The 26,879-nt window shown below is 34.2% G+C and overlaps 1 protein-coding gene across 10 annotated transcripts in view; it reads left to right on the top strand.

The window, feature by feature from the left end:
- SIPA1L1 (signal induced proliferation associated 1 like 1) overlaps positions 1-26,879 on the top strand; it is a 298,451-nt gene that overhangs the window by 210,924 nt on the left and 60,648 nt on the right. For all 10 annotated transcript variants that reach the window (XM_031952588.1, XM_031952586.1, XM_031952587.1 and 7 more), the window contains 3 exons: positions 8,365-8,941; positions 9,861-10,135; positions 22,418-22,693. In XM_031952588.1, the coding sequence (XP_031808448.1) occupies positions 8,365-8,941; positions 9,861-10,135; positions 22,418-22,693 (1,128 nt within the window). The remainder of the gene's footprint in view (positions 1-8,364; positions 8,942-9,860; positions 10,136-22,417; positions 22,694-26,879) is intronic.

Here is a 26,879-nt window from a genome sequence, read left to right as displayed (position 1 = left end):
TTATATTTGGGTTCAAAAAGTGAACTGCATAAGTACAAAAGAAGAGGAGAGAAGGTGAAGTAGGATAGGACTTGATGTTTATATTTAAAAAAATAAAGAAACATGATGATCTTGCAATATTGATCTGAGTATATTTAAGTAGCCTAAAGTATCTAGACAGTATCAGATTGCTTTTGTAGAAATCATGTTAAAAATAATTTAAATGATTTTCCCCTAGTCTGTATAAGTCAGGTCACATCTGGCTTGCTGTATTTATTTCAGAAAGCAATATTTTAGAAAGGGTGTGGATGAGTTGGAGTGTGTATCTAGAAAAAGCTTCAGAATAGGGGAAAGCTCAAAATTGCCATAGAATGTCATTTTTGAGAAGCTGTTTAAAAGAGGGAAGACTTAAAGGGGGCTGGAGGTACAGGCAGAGATGGGAAATGTCTTTTAATATTTGATTGTTGTCCTTTAGATAAATTTTGCTTATCTCTGGAGGGTAGAGATAGACACATATATGAAAATCACAAAGATACAAATTGTGACCTTTGACTGAAGAAAATCTTTTAGACAAAACTTATCTCAAAATAGAATACATTAAGGAAATCAATTCCCTGTTCTATACATTCAAGAAAATTAGATGACTTCTTATTAGGAAATGTGTAAAGGAGAAGAGTAGATATAGTCTTTGAGGTCTCTTTCAAATGTGAGTCTGTGATTTTAATACTTTTTCATGTTTTCTCATGTTCATTTTCTTCAGTGATGATGCATAGAAGACAATGAAATACTTCATTATTGGGTCTTGTAATTTTCTCTCCATCTCCCTTATTTAAAATATCTCCTCCATTGATACCAATTCTTGGCATTTAGACTTGGCCTAATTTACATAGAAACATTGAAGATTATAGTTGAAATGTTTATTGGATAGGTACACAGAAAAAATTTACAGCCCTCAACATCCATATTTGCATATTAATTGGTAGAAATTAAGATGTTGCCATAATCCTGCAACAGCCTTAGAATATTTTTTTAGTTAGCTATAGAATGAAAGGAATGAATATGGAATTGAGAAATATTTAGATCAGTCTGAATTGCATACTCTCAGTTGCCATTGAGAAGTCTCTTTTGAAGAGTAGAAGGTAAAATTTAGAATAATTCAAAGCAATTAGTAAGACTGAAACATTAGCTATTAATTTCTATCAGAAGAAAATCTTGAGAAACTTGGTCAAGTATCCCTCTTGAAGATTAGCTGTATAGTTCACTTATACTAACTTTATGTGGTTATATTCACTTTATCCCTAGTTGTTTCAGCTATTTCTCCCATGATTTTTTTTTGCCTCAATGATGGCTGTGAGGGTAGAGCTAAAAGCTAAAAGTAGTTTGTAGAAAAATGTCTACAATGAAATAGCTATGGCTTCAGGATTTACTGAATAATAAAGAGGTCATTTTTTATTAACTGGAAGTGAGTTAGAAGACTTTAAATGGCTAGGCTGAATTTAGACTTTCTATAAGTGACATAATGAAAATCTGTTATTAAGGGACTTTTATCTGGTAGCAGTGTATAATCTGGTATTATAAACAGACCAGAAGCAGAAAAAAAAAAAGTTAGAAAATCTAGTTTCATGAGGACCTTGATTTATGTAATCATATATTTGATTTTACTATGAAAAACTAATACAGGGAAAACTTTATGCTGATTAATAGAGGTCAGTTTGAATTATAGAATTTTATAATAACTCACTTAACCAGCAACTTCAGCTTTCTAGTACAGCTGAGAATCGCCAAGTAAGCAAAATGTGCTTTGACCAGGTAAAATGGATGTCATCAAGCTTCTACCCTAAAGGTCATAACATTTTGCCTAATGAAAAAATAGTCTCACTTGGAGAAACTATTTAGTACAATTTTAGACAAACTTGAAGTAAAATTGATCAATTGTTTCCCAGGCTGTGGCAGAATAGAATAGAAATATAATAGAAAACTGCAAATTAGTTGAATAAGAGAAGGGATTTCACAGATATTGACAACTTTGAAATGGTATAACCTAATATAACAGCAAGACAGGAAAATGTATGCATGTATTTATGTATGTATATCCTTCAGTATAAATATTTGCAAAATAAATTCATGCTTTTTTTTTTTAATCTGCTTAAAGAGTAGGTTAATTAAAAATAGAGACTTTCATTTTTTCCTTGCCATTTCCCAAACCTAGCACAGTGTCTAACACAGAGTAACTATTTATTTAGTGCTTTTTGTTCATGGGTTACAAATCCCCACTGAAATTATTCTCATCATCTATCCCCTCCACTCTTATAACTGGGCTTCACTGAACTTTGCTGAGTGCAGAGGAGGATCATATAATTTTAAGCCCACCTTTTCTTTTGTGCTACTATTGTTTTATCTATCCCTGGGTTGGTTTGTATCTTGCCTCACTCAGCATATAAAATAAATTCAAGATAGATGGGTAGAAGATGAGCATTTTGATTTTGTTGTTGTTTGTTTTGCTTTTGTTCTTGTTGTTTTGGGAGTGGGTATGGAAGGATGGGGAAAAAATTCATGAATAGAGTCACACTCTACTGAACTGAGAAGTTAGGAATTAGAAGAGATGGAAGTGAAGAGGGAGTTCAGCTTTGGACATTGAAAAGAGCCTGTTCCTAAGTCCTGGGTTCACATTTTGCATACAACTGATCTTAAGCCAATTATCTCATTTACCTCATTTCTGAAAAGGAGTAGATATGTAGTCTATGATATTTTTCCACCTCTAAATTTGTGACAAGAAGCTATTCTAGACGTGAGAAATAACATATGCAAAGACATAGAGATGGAATGTCAAATTTGAGGAATAGCAAGGCTTTCTTGAGTGTGTGGGATTTTGTACAGTATATTTTAAAAAGCTCATGGTAGGTTGAATTCATCATGTGAAGAGTTTTCATGTCAAGGAGAGGATTTTCCATTTCATCATTTAAATAATAGAAGAAAGATAAATTGGGAAAGTTTTGGGTGGGCAAGGGGACAAGGGCTCCAAGAGTGGTAGGAAAATATAAATGAATCTGTTGCACAAAATAAATATAATTTATTTTGAGGAATGCATTTTATTCTTTAAATCTCAAAGCACTCTATAAATGTGAGCTATTTTTATTATAACAATTGCTGTCATAATGATCCTTAATCATCATGGAAAGCTTAGGTTACGGGCATCATGTTTAGAATGTTACACTTGAGGTCAGAAAAACCTTTGTTTCAGATCGTGCTTCAACCTTTCTAGGTCATGTAATTTTGATCAAGTCACTTAATCTTTGTCAGATTGTTTTCCTCAGTAAAATGAAGATAAGAAAAACATCTACCTTTTGGGGTTGTTAAGATAATATGATATAATCTACAAAGTGTTTTGTAAACTTTATAAAGTGCTATATTAATATTAATAGTTAATGCTACTGCTATGTTCACTACTAGTTCCACTATTATGTTTAAGAAGGTTTTGAAGGTTTCTATCAGGTGTGATTAAAGTATACTTACACTATATCTAGGCTTTGTGTAGAACAATTTATGCATCAACTGGATAAATTAGATTTTGCTATCGCTGTAATAGCTTTTTATTTTTCATAACTCTTGATAGTTTTCAACATTCATCCTTGCAAAACTTTTGTGTTCCAAATTTTTCCTCCTGTCTGCTCTTCCCCTTCCCTTTGACAGCAAGTAATCCAATATAGGTTAAACATTCGCAATTCTTCTAAACATAAAGATTTTACTATAGTTGTAAAAAAAAAAAATAAATCAAAGCATATTACACAGTCTAGATTGATAGAAACCTTGTCAAATAGATGCCTTTAGTTTGTAAAATTGTTTGTAATAAGCAAATTAGAATCACTATTTATAAACAAATGCCTGAAAAAAATCCTTGAAATAACACCATAGTTGGCAGGGACCTCAGAGTTCCATCTTGTATAACTGAGATTCCCATAAATAAAATGCCATCCCCTTTCATATATCACTATGTTAATAGCAGATCCAGAATTAGAACCCAATTCTTCTGATTCTAATTCAGTGGTTTTCCTCTTTAGCTGAAACAAAGAATAATTATCACAAATTCTGAAAGGGTAGTTTCTGCATTAACGGAATATTACTGATTTTGGAAATCTTGAAAATCAAATTAGTCTAAATTTAGTAAACAAGGGTTCTCTGCCTTCTGAATCCCAATTAATATTAGAATGCCACAATAACTTAAAATTTACAGAAAAATTTCTAGATCATACTCTATTCATTTTCTTGCAGAATTTTTTTTATCTTAAACTGAGTTTGGTTTCACTTCCCTAAAATAATGAATCATAGATAATCATATGTAAAAGATCAGTTTTTGTCTTCCTTTCATTAGAAGATATTTAAAAATTATTGTTAGCTTTTCATTATGAAAATATATGAAATAACTATATTTTTCTAATGATCTATCTAATAACAAGTAAAAAAGCCACTCAATTTGAAGATTTCAGAACCATATAGCTAGGTGATTTCTATGCTAATTGCCCCTTCTGAGGCTTGTTTTTTTTTTTTTTTTTTTTTTTTTTAATAACTATTTTTTAAATCACATTTGCTTCCTGGAGGGGGGAAAGCAAACAAATTGTTTAGGAAAGAATGAGATTATTAATTTCAAATGAGATACATTTTACATTTTTTACCCTGGTCATCTAGAGTTTGAATGTCTTATATGTGAATTTTTAAATGGTCAGTCATGAATTTTAGAATTTGAAGAAACATTTAATATAATCTATTTTGGTTCTTTTATTTTAAAAGTTAAGGAAACTGAAACTGAGAAACTTTGATTTGTAGCTCAAAGTGCCTAAGCAAGCATTTGATATATAACAAAAAGAATTTTTTTCTTTTTAGCTAAATGGTTTAAAAAAAAAAAAGAACAAAGAAAAGGGCAAAAATATTTGATTCTTATTTTTCTTCTATTTTCTGTAAGAATAATTTTTGTACTAGAGATGACAGTACAAATATAGCTAGAAGGGAGCAGAACCCCCTAAAAAAATTAATAGAGAGATAGCAACGGAGATTCTAAATCTTTAATGACTTCAAGTCATCAACCTCAAAACAAAAAATATAAAACTGGCAGGTGAGGTTGTTGAGACCCAATCAGTCATCTTTGAGACTTTGTGGAGAAACTGTAGTTGCTGAACTACAGAAAGAAAAATGTTTTGATTTTTTCCAAAAAAGACAGAGAAAAGACAGAGCAAGCATTTATTAAACATCTACTGTTTGTATTTGTTATTATGTCCAAGTGCTTTAAGTATATTCTCTCCATTGAGCTTTACAGATAATATGCTTATAAAATTTGCACATTTTATATATATATATATATATGTAAAATATGTTTAGAAGAATTGCACATATTTAACCAATATTGGATTACTTGCTATCTAAGGAAAGGGGGTGTTTGGGAGGGAGGGAGAAAAATTTGGAACACAAGGCAAGGGTGAGTGCTTGCATATATTTTGAAAAATAAAAAGCTATTATAAAAAAAATAAAATTTTATACAAGGGTAAGATAGTTAACTCACCATATGACAGAGTTAGAATCAAAAAATATTTCTTTAAGCTAGCTTTTTGGGCTACATCTAATAGAGCAAAAATTAATAGATTAAACATAAAATTTTATACTTGGTGCCCCCAAAAAATCATTTTGACAAGTTCAAATGTGGTTAACAGTTCATGTGAAATAGATTGGTGTTTTGGTAGACTGCAAGCTCAACATGAATTACTACTGTGAAGTTTTAGTCAAAAGAGCCTATATGCTCTTAGGCCAAATTAAAAGAGCGATAATATGTAGAATTAGGAAAATGCTAGTCCTACTGTACTCTGCCTTAGTTAAACAATATTTGGAGTGGTTTTGTTTTTTTTCAGTCATGTCCAACTCTTTGTGACCTCACTTAGGTTTCAAAAACATGAAGTGGTTGCCATTTCCTTCTCCAGCTTTTATTTTTTACAAATGAAGAATTGGGGCAAATGAAGTTTAGTGATTTTCCCAGGATCACACAGCTAGTAAATGTCTGAAGCCAGACCTGAATTCAGATCCTCCTGACTCTAAGCCCAGCACTCTTATTAACCTTGCTGTCTCTCAGAATTCATTGCCATATGAGAATCGGCTTAAACACCACTAGGTATTTAACCTACCCCAAGATTTAAGGAGAAATATTCAAGTTTTAGTAAAGTAAGTGTATTGGGTTCACTTGTTCAGGCTCAGATGATTCAAGTTTTAGGCTGTATCAGACACCCTCTGGGGTTTCTTCCTCCACTTAGATCCTCTGGTCTGTGATGTGAAATTGTCTGTGCTAACACACATTATCTTCTGAGTCCAACATCAAAGTAACAATTTGTAGGAGCTAACATTCAAAACACATTGTTCTGAACTAACCCAAAATACTTGTTTTGTATTAATTAATTTGTATTAATTAATCCATTAAAACTGGCTTATCAGTTTACCTGATTTCTCTGTTTAACCAAAAAAAAAAAAAAATCAAAAGCTAAGCAATACTTATATTTCTCTCCAGACTAAGGGTTTTTTGCTACTCATTTAGATAGAATCAGTATGTTGAAGTGCTTAGAAATAACAGCTAAGTATAGACCCTTTTCCAACTTAATTCTTAATAATTAAGATTAAGATTAAGGTTTGCTTGTATGCATTTTAATATGGTGCCAGGAACATCATTATTTAGACTGAAATGTGATCCTTTCTATGGAGAATTTGTTTTCCAGAAGTCAAAACCAAGGTTGAATCAATCAAATTTAAAATACTTAAACTTATGTTTTATGTACTTTATTATTTATATACAAATCAATATGTATATATATGTGTGTGTGTGTGTATAAGTGCATTCATACATTTGTGTGTATAGGCACATAAACATAAAAATCCCTACTTTAAATAAGTGTGAAAACTTTCTGGAAATTACCTGTACAGCAGGTGAATACTTGACTATTTTGATATAAACAATTAGATTTTGAGTAAAGTATAAAGATGTTTTACATATTATATTTAGTAGTTGCAGGCCATCAAAATAAGACAGAAAAACCTTGATGAGAGAGGAAATGAGATCTTACAACAAGATAGAAAGCTTTGGTTTTCTTTGTGTAATGCATAAGGAAGGTGATTATATTTTAGATAATTTCATTTACCTTCTTGTTTTACCCTTTACTTTTTTTTCCCTTTTCCAATAGTTCTTCTTTCCTGCCCTTCCATCCCCAATTAAAAAAAAAAAAAAGAAATGGTGTCTAGTATTTATTTCCGATTGTATTTGGTGTCCATTTTGTGATTCTTTCATCATGTCTATTTCTTAGGCATTATTGCATTTTAAGGGAGATAAAACTAAAAGGAGACAATTAAAGAAGACTATCTTAAGACCAATGGGTAAAGCAAAACATTTTTCTCACACATTAAAGATTCTTTAGACTCAGCATAGTAGAAGCAGAAACATTGAAAACACAATTAGGCAAGATGTCAAAACCCTCTGAATTCTTGTTTTTATAACATTAAAATCAAATCAAGATATTTTATTTAGTTATTCAGGCTTCAGGTTTTCATAACAATTTGTTAAGTTTTTTAGTCTCCCAAAATTTATTTCATGTAACTTTTACTGTGGGTTAAACTAGAATTTGTCAGCATTTCTTTTAGTTATATTGAAATTTTTTATTTTTACAATACTCATTTATGAATATATTCACTTATATACACATAAACTTATTCCTCTTTTATAATAAAGATAGGTAATCGACCATTTACAAGTTTGGTTTGTTTGTAGTTATCAAATAGAATGCCAAGTATGGCGTCTATATAAGTACTGTACTTATACCTGGAATATGTTTGCATGTCTGTGTGTATTGGAGTATCTAATTAATGATAATAATATCCCTTTCTGTAATTTGCTTCCTTATTCTCAAATTTAAATATTTTATGCAAAATACCACAAATGTGTTTCTTTTATCTCCATTTTACTTTTCAAAAAGAAAGTACTCTCTTTTTCAGAACATTATAGAGTGCGAAATAAAACCTCACTCCTTGATAAGGGAAGGGAAATGTTATTAGATGCAATTTTGTTCTTGTTTTAAACAGAAATGTGTATTGTTATTGATAGAAAAGTGCTTAAGAAGCATTGTGGTATTGTGGATAGAGAATGAATCTCAAAACCAAGTTAAACTCCCACCTCTGACTTATACTGCTTAAGGGACTCTAGGCATTTCTCTTAAGAATACAACTTGTAGAGCAGGTATCAACCTGTCTTTATGATAGATTTTTCTCATTCACTGTAAGTGTGCTCTTAAGCCCTTGTAGTAGAAAGTAGAGAAATTTAGTAATATTGACAAAACTTTTTTTCTCTTTTTTTTGCTTTTCTTTCAGTGTGGCTGTAACCAGGTCCAGAGATGTGCCGTCCTTTGGGCCACCAATCCCTAAAGGAGTCACTTTCCCCAAATCTAATGTTTTCAGGGACTTCCTTTTGGCCAAAGTAATTAATGCAGAGAATGCTGCTCATAAGTCTGAGAAGTTCCGTGCCATGGCCACCCGGACCCGCCAGGAGTACCTAAAAGATCTAGCCGAGAAGAATGTCACCAATACACCCATTGATCCTTCAGGCAAATTCCCTTTCATCTCTCTTGCCTCAAAGAAAAAAGAGAAATCCAAGCCTTATCCTGGAGCTGAGTTCAGTAGCATGGGTGCCATTGTGTGGAGTGTCCATGCTAAAGACTACAACAAGGCTATGGAGATAGACTGCCTTTTGGGCATCTCTAATGAGTTTATAGTCCTCATTGAACAGGAAACAAAGAGTGTGGTGTTCAATTGTTCCTGCAGGGATGTCATAGGGTGGACTTCCACTGACATGAGCATTAAAATCTTCTATGAGAGAGGGGAATGTGTTTCTGTGGAGAGCTTCAACCACAACAGTGAGGATATCAAAGAGATTGTAAAGAGGTTACAGGTGAGTCCTTTCTCCTTTATTAGATTGGGTGAAATTTTTCATTAAATAAAGCTCTGTCTGTATTGTTAGACAGAATTACCAAGCTTACACTGTTATTAATTTATCTAAAAACTGCTGAATGGTGTGAGGAAAATAATGCAGCTTACTGTTGTGCTTCCTGTCATCTTTTATTTTGTTTTGCTGAGACAATTGGTGTTAAGTGACTTGCCCAGAGTCTGAGATGAGATTTGAACTCGGGTCTTCCTGACTTCAGGGCTGGTGCTCTATCCACTGCACCACCTAGCTGCTCCCCTGTTACCTTTTAGAGAAAATAAAAAACAAGTATAGGATAAGTGGGCAGGATGCCTCTATCATGTGTTTGTGTTAGAAACCTGTTTTTTTTTGTTTGTTTGTTTTTGTTTTTGTTTTATTTTATTTTGTTTTGTTTTGTTTTTGCTGAGGCAGTTGGGGTGAGGTGATTTGCCCAGGGTCATAGAAACCTGTTTTCATGTGATCAGATTCTACTGTCACCTCAGAATGCCTATTCGCTAATCACCATTAAAATAATATTGGTTGTTGGAGAATGACGATTTGATGGCACATTTACCTGCTTCCTTGAAGTCTAATTAGCTTCCATTTTCACAATGTGTAGAGAAATTCAGATTTTTAGTTAACGTTTCTGCCTTTGCTTCTCTCTCCTCATGTTCATGAAATTTTAAATGAAAATAAGTCCTTTTTTTGAGTTTCTGATATATTTCCCAGTGCTTACTGAATGTAGACCAATAGACGAAAAAAATCCAAATTGCTTTTCAGATATTTAATAATATACAAAAAGTACCATCTCAATTATAACCTGATTGCATCTTTTTTCCCCCTTCAGTTGAATTTCTTAACATTATTCCCTTCACTTCAAAATTATATCTTTTGTTTATATCTCTAGTTTGTGACTAAAGGATGTGAATCAGTGGAGATGACTTTGCGGAGAAATGGGCTTGGACAGCTTGGTTTCCATGTCAACTACGAGGGCATTGTGGCCGATGTAGAGCCCTATGGCTATGCCTGGCAGGCAGGACTGAGGCAGGGCAGCCGCCTGGTGGAAATCTGTAAAGTCGCTGTTGCTACCTTAAGCCATGAACAAATGATTGACCTTTTGAGAACCTCAGTCACAGTGAAAGTGGTCATTATACCACCCCATGATGATTGTACTCCAAGAAGGTAAGTCACAGGGAAGAGCCCAGCACCCGTGGCTTTTGTTTTTAGAGCAAATAGAATCTCAGCTTTTTTTAGGAAAATTAAATGAACGTGACCAGAACAGTTAGAACAGTTTACATGACATCACCGCTGTAAAAACAACTTTGAAAACTGTAAGAACTGTTGTAATTGGGATATTGGCCATTCCTGATTATATTTATTTATATGTGGGAGGAGGAGGAGGTAAGAAAACATGAGAGTATAAACACACAAGAGTGTGTGTGTGTGTATGTGTGTGTGTGTGTGTGTGTGGCCATGCATATTTGTGACAAGAGGTTAGCTTTTTTTTTTTTTTAAGATGGTATTGGGTAAGAAAGGGAAAACATTGATTTCTCTTATTTTTTAAAAAATAAATGAGGGATGGGGCAGCTCAGTGACACTGCATACAAGAACACATCTTCTGGAATCAGGAGGACCTAAGTTTTAAATCTGGCCTTAGACAATTAATAGCTGTCTGACCCTTTCCAAGTCACTTAACCGTGATGGCCCCCTCCCAGTCCTCTCCCCCTCCAAAATAAAAGAGGACTAATACAGATGTGATTGCATTTTCTGATGATTTGTTTTGTTTTGTTTTGTTTTACTCAGCTGTTTTCCTCTTTGTGAGAGTTTGTTTTTTTTTTTTAAACAAAGTAAGAATAATCTGTAAATGTGATGTAAAAACTATTAGAGACAAAGACATATTTTCTGGGAAGTCATAGAAACAGTGGGAAGTCACTTGACCTCAGGGCTTTGTTTCAGAGGTATCAACCTCCTGACAAGCAAATATTGCATACTGCAGAACTCTACAGTATTGCCAGAACCACATAAAAATATTGTTTCTATTTGAGTTTGACACTACTGCTTTAGGCATCTCCATCAGACTTAAATTGCAGATAAAGTGGTGACTTGTGTTTATAGAATGAATTGGCTCACCTGTATCCATGAAATGCCAGGTCTAGTCCCTTCCTTTTTCCTGAATATCTGAGCATTAACTTAGCTTTGGGGTAAGGTACTAGAAACTAAGGGCAGGAGAGATTCGAGTGATTAACTTGGGAAAATTCCCAGACTTTATGCCTCAGGACTGTAAAGTAGCTGTTTTACAGGAGTCAGACCTAAATCATTCTTGAATTCTCAATCTCCTATAAAATGAATCATGAAGATAACACACTTTGAATGCATAATTTAAAAACATTCACAATACTCTTAGACAGAGATGATCATATGCATTACTATTGCCTTTCATCACTGTCTAAAAGTGTAAAAAAAAAAAAAAAAAGGTTATTCTGACCCCCCCCCCCCTTTTCTATGAAAAGCTGGACTTGGCTCTATTCAGAATAATCCAATTATCTTTCATCACATCAGCCAGAAGTATTGTTTCACAATCAGCTGATCTCTTGGCTTCTTCACAGGTGTTAATGTACTGTTTCTATGAAAGATAGCTTCTTAAACTTTCATTCACAACTCCTTTTTACCTGAGAAGTTTTTACATAACACAGGGTATGTAGGTTTAGAAAATAGTTATATTTACATCAAACATTTAATAATAATAATACATCATAATTTCATGACCGTCACATTCAATTATAAAACCCCATTGGGATTGCTAACCAGTTTAAAATGTGGACCTTTAGAGTAAGGATTCTTAATCTGGGGATCTGTAAACTTGATCTTGTTCTTACATTTTTAAAATTGAATTTAAGTTTTCGTTGCAATGCTTTATTCATTAACAACATTATTTTGAGAAACGATCCGTAAGGTTCACCGGACTGCCAAGAAGGGCCAACAAGTGAAGAAACTCTGCCTTAGATTTTGTACCTTTGTACCACTGACCCCTTTCCAATCCTAGTGGCTTTGTTAATTTTTATAATTCAGTTTTATATCTTCTTTAAAAGAGGCTTCTTGAATTAAACGAATTTAATCATATACTCTCTTTTTTGCTCATGGGTTCTTTTTCCTCTGTCAAAGGTCTGTTTTTTGGTAACCTCTTATTTTCACAATCTTATTTCAGATTTTTTCTTGTCCAGGGCTTCCTAAACTTTTTTGTGTTATGGACTCCTTTGTCAAACCTGTGAAGCCCCATGATCAAAATAATGTTTCTAAATTCACAATATAAAATGTTTAATATTGCAAAGGAATCCAATATGTATTTTTTTTTGTTCCTTCAAATTTCTAGGTATCCCCAAATCTACTCGAGAGACCTCTTTGGGAAGAATGTCTGTGGACCCCAGTTTAAAAACCCTCTATTCTAGACTTTGACTTCTATTAACTGTTCTAAAGTCAATACAATATTCTGAGTTTTCTTTTTCCTCCCCAAAATAGCAATCCTAAATTTATCACAAATTTGATTTTTTGCTAGTAGGATTCATGGGGGTATATGAGTAGCTTAAAAATAGCACATGGGAAGTTCCTTGGACCTTTACTACCTGTGCCATTGTGGACATACTGCTTAACCTCTACCTAACCTCCTACCTACCTAGCATTATTATTTGTATATTTTGACAAGTGAATAGTGATAGATATAATGTCCTTCTGTTGCTTGAACCAAGAATCTGACTCGGAACTTTGTGCTCCTGACAGGATTTCAAGCAATATTACCTACCAAATGTTGCTCTAATATGAATTATGGCCTTGTTTCAAAATAGAATACTGCTTCATTTATCCAAGGACATTGGGGAATAAAGTGTTCTGAAAGACTAGATTTTCTAAATAACTTAAATAATTTGGACACTTTAAATGTCCTTAATTATTTTAATAGAAACTGTCTAATATCTATTTCATATTGTTATGCTTTAGGAAATAGAAGATATTAAGCATTAGTATTCTCCTTTTTAAAAATAACTATGGGATAAGTTGCTTTCTTTTTAAACAAGCACACAAAAGCTCTTTTTCCATTAATTTTTCTTCTGTTTTATGGCCTTTGCTGGACTTACATCATACACTTACAATTATTTATTGTAATTACTTACAATTATTGCTGCTTCTGATCAGCCTGCTAGAAATTAGGTCAGACAGCCATGTTTTTTTGTTTTTGTTTTTGTTTGTTTGTTTGTTTTTTTAAATCGGCAATCTTAATCTTATACAAAATAAAAAGTTGGTAGGTGCCTCAGAGGTGATCACGAATGGGCATTTCAATATCTCCCTGCTTAGAGAAGTTTTTCTCCAAATTCCTCTCCTTTTTGTGCTTGTCATTAAATAATATCAAATATTAAAATCTTATCAAAATTATTAATCATTATTATTATTATTATGAAAATATTTTTGGACAATTTACTTTTCTAAACTCATTTAAAAACTTGATTAAAAAAGCATGAGGGCAGATAGGTGGCTCAACTTCTTCCTATCTTTTTCACCCCTCCTCAAATCTTCCCCACATTCTCTGCTGAGATCTTTGCCTCATATGTGACTGAAAATAGTGGGGTCTTTCATCAAGAGCTTCCTTTTGTTTCCTCATCATCCTTTTACTCAGTTGCCATCTGCCATTATTTCCTACTTCATGAAGAAATGACTCTACTCTTTGACAACCAATTCCTGTATAAGTACAAACTTGATTCTATAAGACCTTGTCTCCTTCATCACATTCCCTGCCACCCAATTCTGTTTAGTAAATTCTTCTTGACTGACTTGTCATTTCGTTTTCTTCAGCAGATTTTTCCTCCTATCATCCCAATTCTCATAGTTATTTTCAGTCTCTCCCTGTCTACTTGCTGCTTCCTTATTGTAGAAATGTCAGTGTCTTCTGTATCCTCAAAAAACCCTTGCTTGATGTATCCATTCTTGCTAATTGACATCTCATACATCCAGATTCTTTTGTGGCTAAACTCCTTGAGAAGGCCATCTACAAAATATGTCTCCACTTGTCTTCTGTCTTCTTATCTCTCTACAGTCTTGACTTCATTTAGGTGAAATTGCTCTCCTTAATATTGTTTTTTTTTTTCCTTTGGTTTTAAGATATCACTCCCTTTTTGGTTCTTCTTCTACCTCTCTTTGACCATTTGTTTTTTTAGCTTCCCTTGTTGGATCTTTATCCAGGTCATGTCTCCAACAATGGGTATACCACAAGACCCTGTCCTGGGCTTTCCTGTCTCTCAGTACTCCTTCCTGGTGGTCTCATCATTTCCCATGGATCCAATTTTCTCTCTGCTTCTGATTCTCAAGAAAATTCATTCATTCTTAACTTCTCTATTGAACTCTAGCCTTGCTTCTCTAGCTGCATCCAGACATCTTGAAATGGATGCTCTGCAGACATATTACATTCAGCACTTCCAAAACTGATTTCATTATCTTTTCCCCAACCACTTCCCCACTTATTACTATTGAGGGCATCAACACTCTTAAGGACCCAGGCTCAAACTTCACATCATCCTTGACTTCTTGATATTCTCACCACCCCTATATCCATTCTGTTGCCAAAGCCTATTCATGTTTGCAACATTTTTCAAACACAGCCCCCTTTTTCCTCTGATTCTGCTATCACTGTAGGGCAGGCCCTTATCTCCTTAGACCTAGAATATAGCAATAGCCTATTGAATTGTCTGCCCACTGGCAATCCATTCTTCATTTAGCCACCAGAGTTTTCTTACAGTACATGTCTTGACATTTTCCTAAAGTACATGTCCCCCTCCCTCCCACCCAATCAGTGAACTCCAACAGTTCCCTCTCACCTCTAGCATCAAATAGTTTAGTTATTTAGCCATTTAGTCCTTTATAATGAAAATCACTTTTCCAGTCTTCTTGCCATCCTCACACCCCTCATACTTTTTAACCCAGTAACAATGGTCTTGCTAATCATCTCTTCATATGAGACATTCCATTTCCTGACACTGAGTATTCTTAATGGTTGTCTCTCATCCCCTCCCCCCTCCATGCTTGGTATGTTCTCTGGCCTCATTTTTTGTCTCCTGACTTCCCTGCCTTCAAGTCCAAGTTAAAATCTCAATTTATACAAGAAAGCTTTTCCTATCTTAATCCTAGTTCCTAGTTCCTGTTCATTATTTTCTATTTATCCTGTCTGTAGCTTGCACCTATTATCTCCCTCCCTGTGTACTTAACAAGAATAAGCACTTTTTCCTTTCTTTGTGTACACAACACTTAATACATGCCTGGCACATGTTGTTATTGTTCAGTCATTTCAATCAAGTCTGACTTTATGCTCCCATTTGAGGGTGGTTGGTTTTCTTTTTTTGCAAAGATATTGGAATGATTTGCTATTGTTTTTTCTACCTCATTTTACAGATGATCTTGTTTGCCTGAATTCTTTAGTGTCAGTGGCTTGACAGGGTCAAACAGAAAATAAGTGTCAGGCCTGATTTGAACTTAGGAACATGAGTGTTTTTGATTTCAGGCCCAATGCACCACCTAATTGCTACCTGCATATAGTAGGCATTTAATGTTTGTTATTTATTCTTTTTTGTTCATTCTATCTTTCATTTTTTGACTTCTGTGTTTTTGTATAAACTTCTCATCTTCACTGGAATTCCTACTTCTTCAAGGCTTTTTGTAAATGTTTCTTCCTCCAAGAGGCCTTTTAAAATTCCCTGGAGTCCTTGCCCCAAATCACCATGTATTATTTTGAATAAATTCTATATTTACTTATGTGTGTATATGTAATATCTCTCTAGTAGAGGGAAAGCCTGGAGGTCTATATGTTTCATATTCCCATTTCCTAGTACATACCAGGTACTTGACAGAATAATAAGATTTAGAATTGCAGAGGATCTTGGGAGGCCATCCACTCAAATTCCTTCATTTTACAAATAAGGGAACAATGTGATTTGAGTGCTACTGCAAAGTACAGTATTTGAAATTCTGTTAAAACTGTGTTCAATGTCTGCTTATTGAATAAGTGTTATAATTCTTTTTGATCGTACATCTGCTTTACCAGGAAATAGCTAGAATTTTTTACTTGGTTAATTCTTCATCTCTTTGTCTTGACATTTTTATGGCTTTTAGAGTATCTTTTGAGATGAGGTTTAGGTGTCCTCAAGATATGTCTAAACTTTCTCAATTTTAGAGTTCTGTTACCTGCCCAAATATAAGGGGAAAGAAGAAAGAGTGTTGTTGGATCATCAAAAATCAGAATAGAAAACATTTTACTGGAAGGAATGTAGGTTGGGGGTGGTGGTGGTGGTAGCAGTAATATCAAGCACAGACTGACATCATGGGAAGTAGTACAAGTTCCCTGAAGCAATGTCTGTGGCACAAGTACTTGATATGGAAAGCAGCTTTTTTTATTTTATTTTTTTTACATATGGAAACCAAACCAAATTGTTTTTTAGTAACCTTCTCATAATAGCACTCACAGACTGAGTTCATCAAACTGAACAAAGGAAGTCGCAAAGTTAAACCTGGGAACTGAAAAATCCTCATGTTAGTATGTGAAAAAAGGAATCAGCAATCATCCATTACTATGAAAGAATCCCCATGGACATTAGGGCAAACGACATCTCCTTTCAGGTCTGAGCATGTCTTATCTGCAAAGAAGGGGTAGATAATAAACCTTTTTTGCTAAGTGTGAAATGATGATGTTGCCTTTGCAGAACCTGAAAGCCCTGTTATCCCTTCTTCCCTTCAGAAATTACTTCAAAGGGAATAGCTGAGACATTAACACCTTGCTCCAGTTTTTTAAGCAAAATAAGATAATGCTTTTCTGTCATATGTCCCCTCCTCTGCACTTTATACCCCCCACTGCTGTTTTCCTAGGAACTAATTATTTTCTTTGACTAGTTGCTTCTCTTTTCTTCCTTTTGTCAGCTTTTAATGCTATATTTTAATATTATTCCAGAATGAAGCTATGTAGTTTTTCACCTGCCCTGCCCTGTCTCTCTCTTCCATCATCATTTTTTGAGGATAGTCAACATCCAGGGTAGGTAGACAGCATTTGTAATGATGCTGTTGATAACCATTAAAAACAGTTGTTCATTCAAGGCAAGAATTTGCAAAGAAAAGCAATGTACTTGATACTATCAAAGAGATTAGTTGATCATACAGCAAGAGCCAGGAAAAATGAATGGAGAACATTGTCCTTGGAATGTCAAGAGAAAACAGGGAAGGATCCTAGAATATTGCAGGGGTTGGATAAAATCCCTGTTGCAAATTTATGGAAAAATATAGATAAGAGAATGGATAAGCAAAAATGGCATATAGTTACTCAGGAAAGAGAATACCCACATGAATTAAATCATATGTCCATTTGAGTACATAATTATTGTGAGAATTAATTAAGAGAAAAGGAAATTTCCCAAAACCAGTTGTAAAAATAAAGTATCAGATGAAGAGCTATATGTGTTCTGAATATGATATCCCATCCCTTCCAGTCTTCTGGAAGGTCCAGGAGACCCCACAAATAAGAAAATACTGGAGATTACTGTCTTTCAAGTTTTCTTTTCTTTTTTCAGTATTATTTTACTTCTCTTTACATAAAGGAGAGAGTTTCAATTAGGTAAAAGTTGTCTCAAATGTTTTCCATATGCATAAGCATAGAAGGTAGAATGCTGATTTTGGGGAACAAAATTGAGGCTATTTTGGCTGGAATATAAAAAGCACAAATGGATATAATATGAAATAAACCTAGTGAGACAGATTGGGAAGCATCCAAATTAAGACTGTATTTTGCCCTGAAGGCATTTAGGGAGCAGCAAAATGTCCTTCAGCAGGGGAGTTATTTAATCAAACTTGTGCTTTAGGAAATTAATGTGGAAGATGAATTGGTGGATGACAGCAGATACAGTATACAGTTTCGAGACAGTGGCAATAATCTGAAGAAAGGCTAAGAGGATCCAAATTAGAATGGTATTGTGGAAATGAAGAGAAGAGGATAAATCTGAGATATGTTGTGAAGGTAGCGTCAACAAGTGGTTAAGGGTGAAGTTGAAGGGTTAAAAATAATGGCAGGTGTTCAGATCTGTTTGGAATGTGTTGTTCTTAACTAAAATAAGGAATTTTGAAGGATGGGGTCCAATTCTTATCTTTTTTCGACTTTTCTTTGTTTTTATGTATGAACAATTAGGGATAACTTTACTTCTATTGTCTACTTTCTCCAAGTTTGTGGGTAATACTTTTAGACTGCAAAAGTTCTACTTGAATGTGAACAGTAAAGAATATTACTCTGCATTTAATAACCTATCATAAAATATTTAATAGGTAGCCCTATAACCATAATACCAAATAACCATAAAACCTAAAGCAGAAGATTCTTGCACATCTATCCTTTTGAAAATTTCATTAAAATTTTTGATCTACCTGATGTGCTAGAGGCCATCCTCTGATAAGGTCCAATGTTTCATGAGTATCTTCCCCCCTCCTCCCCTCCCCCCCCGCCCACCCGAAAAAAAAGATTTAATCTGTCTGATACTCCTTAGTTTTACATCATCTCTTTTTCAGCTCATTTGAATCTTCTTATAGGAGCCATTTTCATAGGTAAGACATTTTGAAACAATATGCAACTCCAAACATTACAAATAGTGTTAATGTAACTTGTTGAAAGTTTCCACCAACTGGCTCCAGCCTAATTCCACTCTATTCCCTTCCTTATCCATATCCTTCAGCCACTTTTCACTTCTCTCTGTTCTTCAGTCTTACCCTATCTTCATTTTATTTATTTATTATTTATTTGAGGCTATTTTGGCCTTTATTATTTTTATTTATTACTATTACTTTTTGGGTGCAGACCATCCCTCATTCCACACAGTCTTTCATTATTGTACTAGTAGCTAAAAATCCTTCTCTTCCTTCTGAGTTCAACTCGACCTTTCTTCCAAAAACTTTCTCATGATGCCCTTAATCCCATCCTGAGCAAAAAAAGTGTTATCTTTCTTTTGGTAATATTCACAGCATTTTTTTTGAGTTCTCTTTTGTCCTTAACATGGCATTTAATTGAAGGAATAAATATTGGAAATCCAGAAAAGATATGGATTACAGCCTGAACTCTGTGCTTATTAGTTAAAACCTCTAGAAATATGCATCTGCCTCATAGGATTGTAAGGAAAGCAGATTATACATGACTTTTATGGAAATGTTTTGCATAACTTCACAAGTGCCTTTTTCAATGGCGTTATTAGGTAGGGACAAAGGAAAGGAGAGAATCTGAAATTCAGAGTTTGAAAAACAAATGTTAATTTTTTTTTTTTTACTTGTAATTGGGAAAATAAAAATAAATAAATAAAATAAAAATTTTAAATGAATCCAATTAAAAAAAAAGTAGGTTGTAAACTGTCTAAGGTTGTATAAATACCACTTTTCCCTATCTACCATATTCCACTCTAGAATGTAAGCTTCTTGAAGGACTCTTAATTTTTCATTTTTGTATGTCTAGCATCTAAAATAGTCTCTTGCACATTGAATATTAATGAACCATATTTGATTTCCTCAAGAAGTCAACCAAATTTCAAGCCTTGGTTATTTCTATTTTTTGCCAAAAAGAAATAGAGGTATTAGACTTAATTGCTCTAAACTGAGGTTATTCAACATTTGAGGTCTGCCAAGAAGGGCTAATTTTTTTCTGCATCTCTGTCATCACTCACTATGACGATCCTTTCTCCCATTGTGCTCTAACATTCTTCATTCTTCATTCTCCCTTCATTCTTGTTAGTGGTAAACAATAGTGAAGAAAAGTAAATTAGCACATTGGTCATGTTCAAATATATTTCTTATTCTGCACCTCTAGACCATTTCTTCCTTGAAAGAAAGTGTTAATAAGTCATTTTAAAAGTACACAGAAGAAAATAAAAAGACTTTTAGAAGGTTGGACCTGTGTGATAATTTTCTTACTACCCTGTTAAATTTTGTGTACCTGTAAAAAATGCCTTTAGAAAAGTTCACAGTTTGATATAGAATATTTTTTAGTTCTTATGTGCATATGAAGGTTTTTCGTATTTGTTAGTTTCTTAATAAAGAACTGTGGAAAACATTGAGATTTAGTTTCCCAAGACATTATTTTTTATACTCATAAGTTAAGAAGAAAATTTTTCCCTAAAATTAATATTTTAGGGTTTTTTATTACATTTAAAATTTTTTATTTTTATCTTTTTTATTTCACCTTCACTTCTGAATATATGCTTTCCCCAATCGTCTTTGGTAGTTTATCATTCATATCATACCCTTCACTGGACTTGTACTGCAAAGCTATGTCCTAGATCCTTCTCTATTTTTGCTATACTTTCTCACCTAGAAACCTCATGAGCTATTTCTGCCAAAGGTGCACTATCCTTTTAGTTGCCAAGGTTGACAACCTTCACGTTATTCTTGACTCTTCACTTTTCCTCACCACATGTATATACAGTCAATTATCATATCTTGTCCATTCTAGCTTAAGAACATACCAGTTCCCTTCTCTAGCCTCATAACTTTTTGGTCTTCATAACTTCTCAACCTGGAATATAACCTTGCGCTTATATTTGGTTCCTGACTTCATCTTGCCCCAACCTAGTCTATCCTCTACATATCCTAGTCTGTCTTCTACATAGCTGCTAAAATCGGTTTGTCAACTAGTATTAAATGCCTACTGTGTTCTATGTACTATATATGTCCTAAGTTCTGAGAACACAAAAACAAGGATCTGCTCTCAAGAAGTTCACAGTTAAAACTGGGGGAGAAGAGAGCAACATGCAGAAAATCATACAAACATGATGAATTAGGGGTAATCTTAGAAGAAAAACAAGTTTTAATGGCATTTTTTTCCAATTACATGTCAAGATAGTTTTCAACATTCATTTGTGTAAGATTTTTTTTCCTTCCTCCTTCACTTCCCTCTCCCTAAGACAGAAAGTGATCAACTATATAGGTTATGCATGTACACTCATTTTAAACATACTTCCATATTAGTCATATTATGAAAGAAAAAATCAAAACAAAAGAGAAAAATCACAAGAAAGAAAAACCAAAAAAAGTAAAAATAGTCTGCTTCAATCTGCATTCAGTCTCCCTAGTTCATTGTCTGTATGTGGCTAGAGATTTCTATCTCAAGTTTATTGGGATTTTCTTGGATCAATATATTACTGAGAAGAAATAAGAAAGACTTAAGGGAAATTAGGAAAAAATATAACAGATGACAAAAGAGAACATTTCAGACATTCAGGACAGCTAATGAAAATGCATTAAATCAGCAGATGGGAGTGTCTTATGAGAAATAACAAAAAGGTCAGTGCTACTAGATCATCAACAATATTGGAGCAAGTAAGGTTTAGAAAGATGAAAAAAGGGGTTTAGGATAGGAAAGACTTTGAAAGGCAAATAGAAAATTTAGTCTTTGATCCTGGAGTAATGGGGAACAAGTGGAATTTATGGTCACGAAGGTTTGGATAATCAGACCTCTGTTTTAGGGATGGATTGGAGTGAAGAGAGACTTGGGACAGGGAGAACAACTGGTTGGCTGTTGTAGTAGTCCAGGTGGGAAGTGTTGAGGTCTCACACCAGGTTGATGATTTTTAAAAGAAATGAAACATATGAAAGAGAAATTTCATCTGTAAAATTGACAGGATTTGATCACTGACTGGATACGAATGGTGAGAGAATGACATCTAGGTTGTATGCTTTGGGTACTGAAAGGTAACTGTTAATACCCTTGAAAGAAATAGGTAAGTAAGGAAGAGGAGAGAGTTTGGGGAAAAGGATATTAAGTTCAGTTTGGACAGGTTCATGTTGGACAGGTTGCATAAGATATCTATGTGATACATTCAAGATGCACAGTAGGATACTGTTGGCTACTGTAGAGATTAGGGCTGGACACATGGTTTTCTGCACAGATCTCACTGTGTCACATCCCTATCACCCATAGTCAATAAACTCCAGGAGTTCTTTGTTACATTAAATCACACCTGACATATGATGCCCTTATGAAGATAAGAAGTTTTTATTGATAAGACTTGCATGGCCAGAATGTATACCTTCTTCTCCTTTGCCTCTTAGAATCCCTTGTTTCTTTCATTATGCAGCTGAAAGATTCAGTTCACCTTTAGAGTAAAACTTGTCCTGATTCCTTCTACCTACTTGTGGCCTTTCACACACAAATTGCAAAGTTGTGTGTGTGTGTGTGTGTGTGTGTGTGTTTCTCTTCCCCAAAAGATTGCAACTTTTTCAAGTGCAGAAGCTGTTGTGTTTCTGGCATTTTGTTCCTAACACCTAGGGAAATTTTTGGCATACAATAAGTGCTTACGTATTTGTTGTCTGATTGGATTCTTGCAGTTAAGGGTACTTATACTTTCCTGTCTTTTGACCTTTTTGGTGGTACATACCTAGCAGTGAAATTTCTTCCTTATACTCATATCTTAACAGGAGCTGCTCTGAAACATACCGCATGCCAGTGATGGACTACAAAATGAATGAAGGGGTTTCCTATGAATTCAAGTTCCCTTTCAGAAATAACAACAAATGGCAGAGAAATGCCAACAAGGGGCAAGGACCTCATGCGTCCCAAGTACCCTCCCAAGTCCAGAGTCCAGTGATTTCTCGAATGAGTGCCGGAAAAGGAGATGGGAAAATGCAACCTCCAGAACGAGCTGCCAATATTCCTCGAAGCATCTCTAGTGATGGCCGCCCTCTGGAACGGAGGTAATTATAGTCTTTAAAGTTTAAATATCTTTGTTATATGGAAATTGTTTCCAGAGAGGGGGAGGAAAAAGGAAAAATATTTGGGATAATTTAGGAAATGTATAAACAATATACGTCAGAAAATTCATTAAAAAAAAAAAAAACAAAAGTTAAATTTCAGTCTGTAGCCAGTATTTACATGAAACTGTAAAAAAATGCTCCTGTCTAGGGAAGGGAAAGAGTGGGGGGAGGAAGAATTTGGAACACGCTAGGTTTTGCAAAGGTGAATAATGAAAATTTAAAATTGACCAAAGAATCCATAAGGAAATAACTTTGATACTCTCATCATATTTATAAATCCATAATGTGAATAAAACGTAATTGTAGCCCCAGAAATACCTTTGTCTCCAAAAAAATGGGAACTTTGAAGTTGTAATTTCCATATGGTACTGAAAAAAAATAAAACCTAAACAACTAGTAGCCTTGTGGATCAAGACTTGGCAGGCATCTTTATCAAGAGATAGAACCATTCTGTCATCTGTTACAGTATTCATCTTTGCAGGGTAAATCTATGCTGTGAAGAGGATGCAGATTTTTGATTAAGTAATTGTGTTCTTATTACTTGGTTAATAACAGGTTGGAGGAAGGATGCCAACTAGTACATTATACCACATATATTCCATTGCTCTAAAAGTAGAAGAGAATTATAGGGAGGAAGGCTTCACTTGGAGAATATGGTAAAAGTAAATAAGAGGAAGAGGATTATGAGACAAAGGAAAGAAACATTTTGTTTGAGGATAAAATTTAAAGCTATATTTTGATACTCTGATTTGTGATAAATGATCAAATTTTCTTGGATCCAGGGGAAAAAAGCATCTTATTATGTTTTTCCTAATTTACATTGGAGCATATTACATCATTTTGTCTTAAGGTAGCTAGACTTTTATTTTCGTGGTTTATATAATTTATCTTTGCTTTAGTCTTATCTAGCCTAGAGTAAAAGTTTTTATGAGAACATTGTTTAAATTAAACAAAGTTCTATTAAAATGGAAATGAATTTGTTCTTAAAAATTTAAAATAGACAAAAATTATAAAACTATGCCAATGGAGGAGCTTGTCCAGTTGGATAATCTAAGAAGTTTCTGGGTTCGTCCACCTTTTCAGTTGCAGTCTTTACTCTAATGCACTCTTCATTGATTTTGCCTTGAGCTATATTACCAGAGTACATTTTTTCCCCTACTACCACTGTCCTTTTATATCACGAATGGTTTCTTCCATCCCTTACTCAGGAATTGGACCACCTCATAAAATATTTTACTTTCAGATTGTTAGGGAAATATTTTTTATAATATTTAAAAATATTTTTATATTTGTTTATTTTTTATTTTATTAATATTTATTTTATAAGAAACTACTGGTCCTTTGTCCGAAACATTACAACTAAAGTTCTTTCTATTCAGAATTGAAGCAAATTTTTACAGTAAATAGAGACCAATTATGAAAGCATTGATGTTTCTTTATAGGATCTAGAACTTGATGAAATCTCACAGGCCATTAAATGCAACCTTTTCACAGATAAAGAAACTGAGACTCAGAGAAGTTCATTATGTGACTGGCATGATGTGGGATTTAAACCTAGGTTTTCGATCTCCACAGCCAGCCCTCTTTCTGATGTACTCTTTAGCTACTGTTAGCCCTAGAAAATAATCACAGCAGTACCATGGAAGTTATGGAAGGTGTGTTTCTCACTTCTTGTGATTCCTGACTACATTAGTATAGTTAGTCCCTCCAGGAACATGGATTTCACTTTCCAAGCTTTTGTGCAGGTGATGTGATTTGTTGAATCTTCTAAAGATAAACTTCTCTGAATTTGGCTAGTCTGGCTAGACACACAGCCTGTCTTTGGACCTGTATTTGAAGGCTTGCCCAGCTTGATATAGGACCTATCAGAGTCAAAACTCCATAGGTATAGTCTTTCAGAATTAGGGTTCTCCTTAATTCTGAGATATGGCATTAGAATAAAACTTGAGTAGGAGCAAAAGTATCTTATTGGTGTGTTCTCTCTGGTAAGCTATAGAAAAAAGAGAGGCTCTTGCTTTCTTCCAGTTGATACAATGGTCCAGGTTACTGAGGGTAGACCTACCAAATGCACTGACAAACAATTTGATTTACTGTTTCAGATAGTTCTCTGGGGCAGTGGGGAAGGCAGACTACAGGAATAAAAATTGTTTTGTGAAGAATAGTTCAAGTAACTCCAAGATTACATCTTAAGTATATGTCTTCAGTCAAGAATATTTGGCTTATTGAGCTTGGTGCCCTTTATTTTAATGAAAATTCTGATTAAATGATTATTCCTTATGAAAATTTTTCACTGGGCTTTTCCTTTCAAATTTCCTAATCCTAATCTTAAAATTTTAGCTTTGACATATTGTAAAATTAAATATGTCTTCAATAGAGAGAGGCATCCATAGTCAGACCAGATTTCAAGTACTATTCCTAATACTACATGTCCACAGGGCAAATCACTTGACCTCTGTGTGTCCTCAAGCAACTCCCTAAAATAAAAAATTGTAGAACAGTTACAGATTGACACTTGTAGTAGGAGGGACTAGGAGTAGGAGACAAGAACTTGGATTTAAGATGCTCATTGAATGCTTTGTTTGGTAGTACTGTTTTTGTTGTATCAACCAGCGGTTTTGCTGGTATGAAGCTCCAAGATTTCTGTCATTGTTACAATAACAGTCTTAGAAGGTCTCCTGGGTAATTGAGATTTTTTTTTTTTTTATTATAGTAACTTTTTATTGACAGAATCCATGCCTGGGTAATTTATTTTTACAACATTATCCCTTGCACCCACTTCTGTTCCGATTTTTCCCTCCCACCCTCCACCCCCTCCCCTAGATGGCAAGCAGTCCTATATATGTTGAATATGTCCTAGTATATCCTAGATACAATGTATGTGTGCAGATCCAAACAGTTTTCTTGTTGCACAGGGAGAATTGGATTCAGAAGGTAGAAATAACCCGGGAAGAAAAAAAAAATGCAAACAGTTTACATTCATTTCCCAGTGTTTTTTTTTTTTTTTTCCTTTGGGTGTAGCTGCTTCTGTCCATCATTGATCAACTGAAATTGAATTAGGTCGCTTTGTCAAAGAAATCCACTTCCATCAGATTACATCTTCATAAACTATCGTTGTTGACGTATATAATGATCTCTTGGTTCTGCTCATTTCACTTAGCATCACTTCATGTAATTCTCTCCAAGCTTCTCTGTATTCATCCTGCTGGTCATTTCTTACAGAACAATAATATTCCATAACATTCATATACCATAATTTACCCAACCATTCTCCAATTGATGGGCAGCCACTCAGTTTCCAGCTTCTAGCCACTACAAACAGGGCTGCCACAAACATTTTGTCACATACAGGTCCCTTTCCCTTCTTTAGTATCTCCTTGGGGTATAAGCCCAGTAGAAACACTGCTGGGTCAAAGGGTATGCACAGTTTGATAACTTTTTGGGCATAATTCCATATTGCTCTCCAGAATGGTTGGATTCGTTCACAGCTCCATCAACAATGCATCAGTGTCCCAGTTTTCCCACATCCCCTTCAACACTCATCATTATTTTTTCCTGTCATCTTAGCCAATCTGACAAGTGTGTAGTGGTATCTCAGAGTTGTCTTAATTTGCATTTCTCTGATTAATAATGATTTTGAACACTTTCATATGAGTGGTAATGATTTTAATTTCATCATCTGGAAATTGTCTGTTCATATCCTTTGACCATTTATCAATTGGAGAATGGCTTGGTTTCTTATAAATTAGAGTCAGCTCTCTATCTATTTTGGAAATGAGGCCTTTATCAGAACCTTTAACTGTGAAGATGTTTTCCCAGTTTGTTGCTTCCCTTCTAATCTTGTTTACATTAGTTTTGTTTGTACAGAAGCTTTTTAATTTGATGTAATCAAAATTTTCTATTTTGTGATCAATAATGGTCTCTAGTTCGTCTTTAGTCACAAATTTCTTCCTCTTCCACAAGTCTGAGAGATAAACTATCCTATGTTCCTCCAATTTGTTTATAATCTCGTTCTTTATGTCTAAATCATGGACCCATTTTGATCTTATCTTGGTATACAGTGTTAAGTGTGGGTCCATGCCTAATTTCTGCCATACTAATTTCCAGTTATCCCAGCAGTTTTTGTCAA

This window comes from Sarcophilus harrisii, chromosome 2, assembly GCF_902635505.1.
Source record: "Sarcophilus harrisii chromosome 2, mSarHar1.11, whole genome shotgun sequence".
Taxonomy (NCBI): domain Eukaryota; kingdom Metazoa; phylum Chordata; class Mammalia; order Dasyuromorphia; family Dasyuridae; genus Sarcophilus; species Sarcophilus harrisii.
The sequence above is the reverse complement of the archived record's forward strand: the minus strand, read 5'-3'. Positions and strand labels throughout refer to the sequence as shown.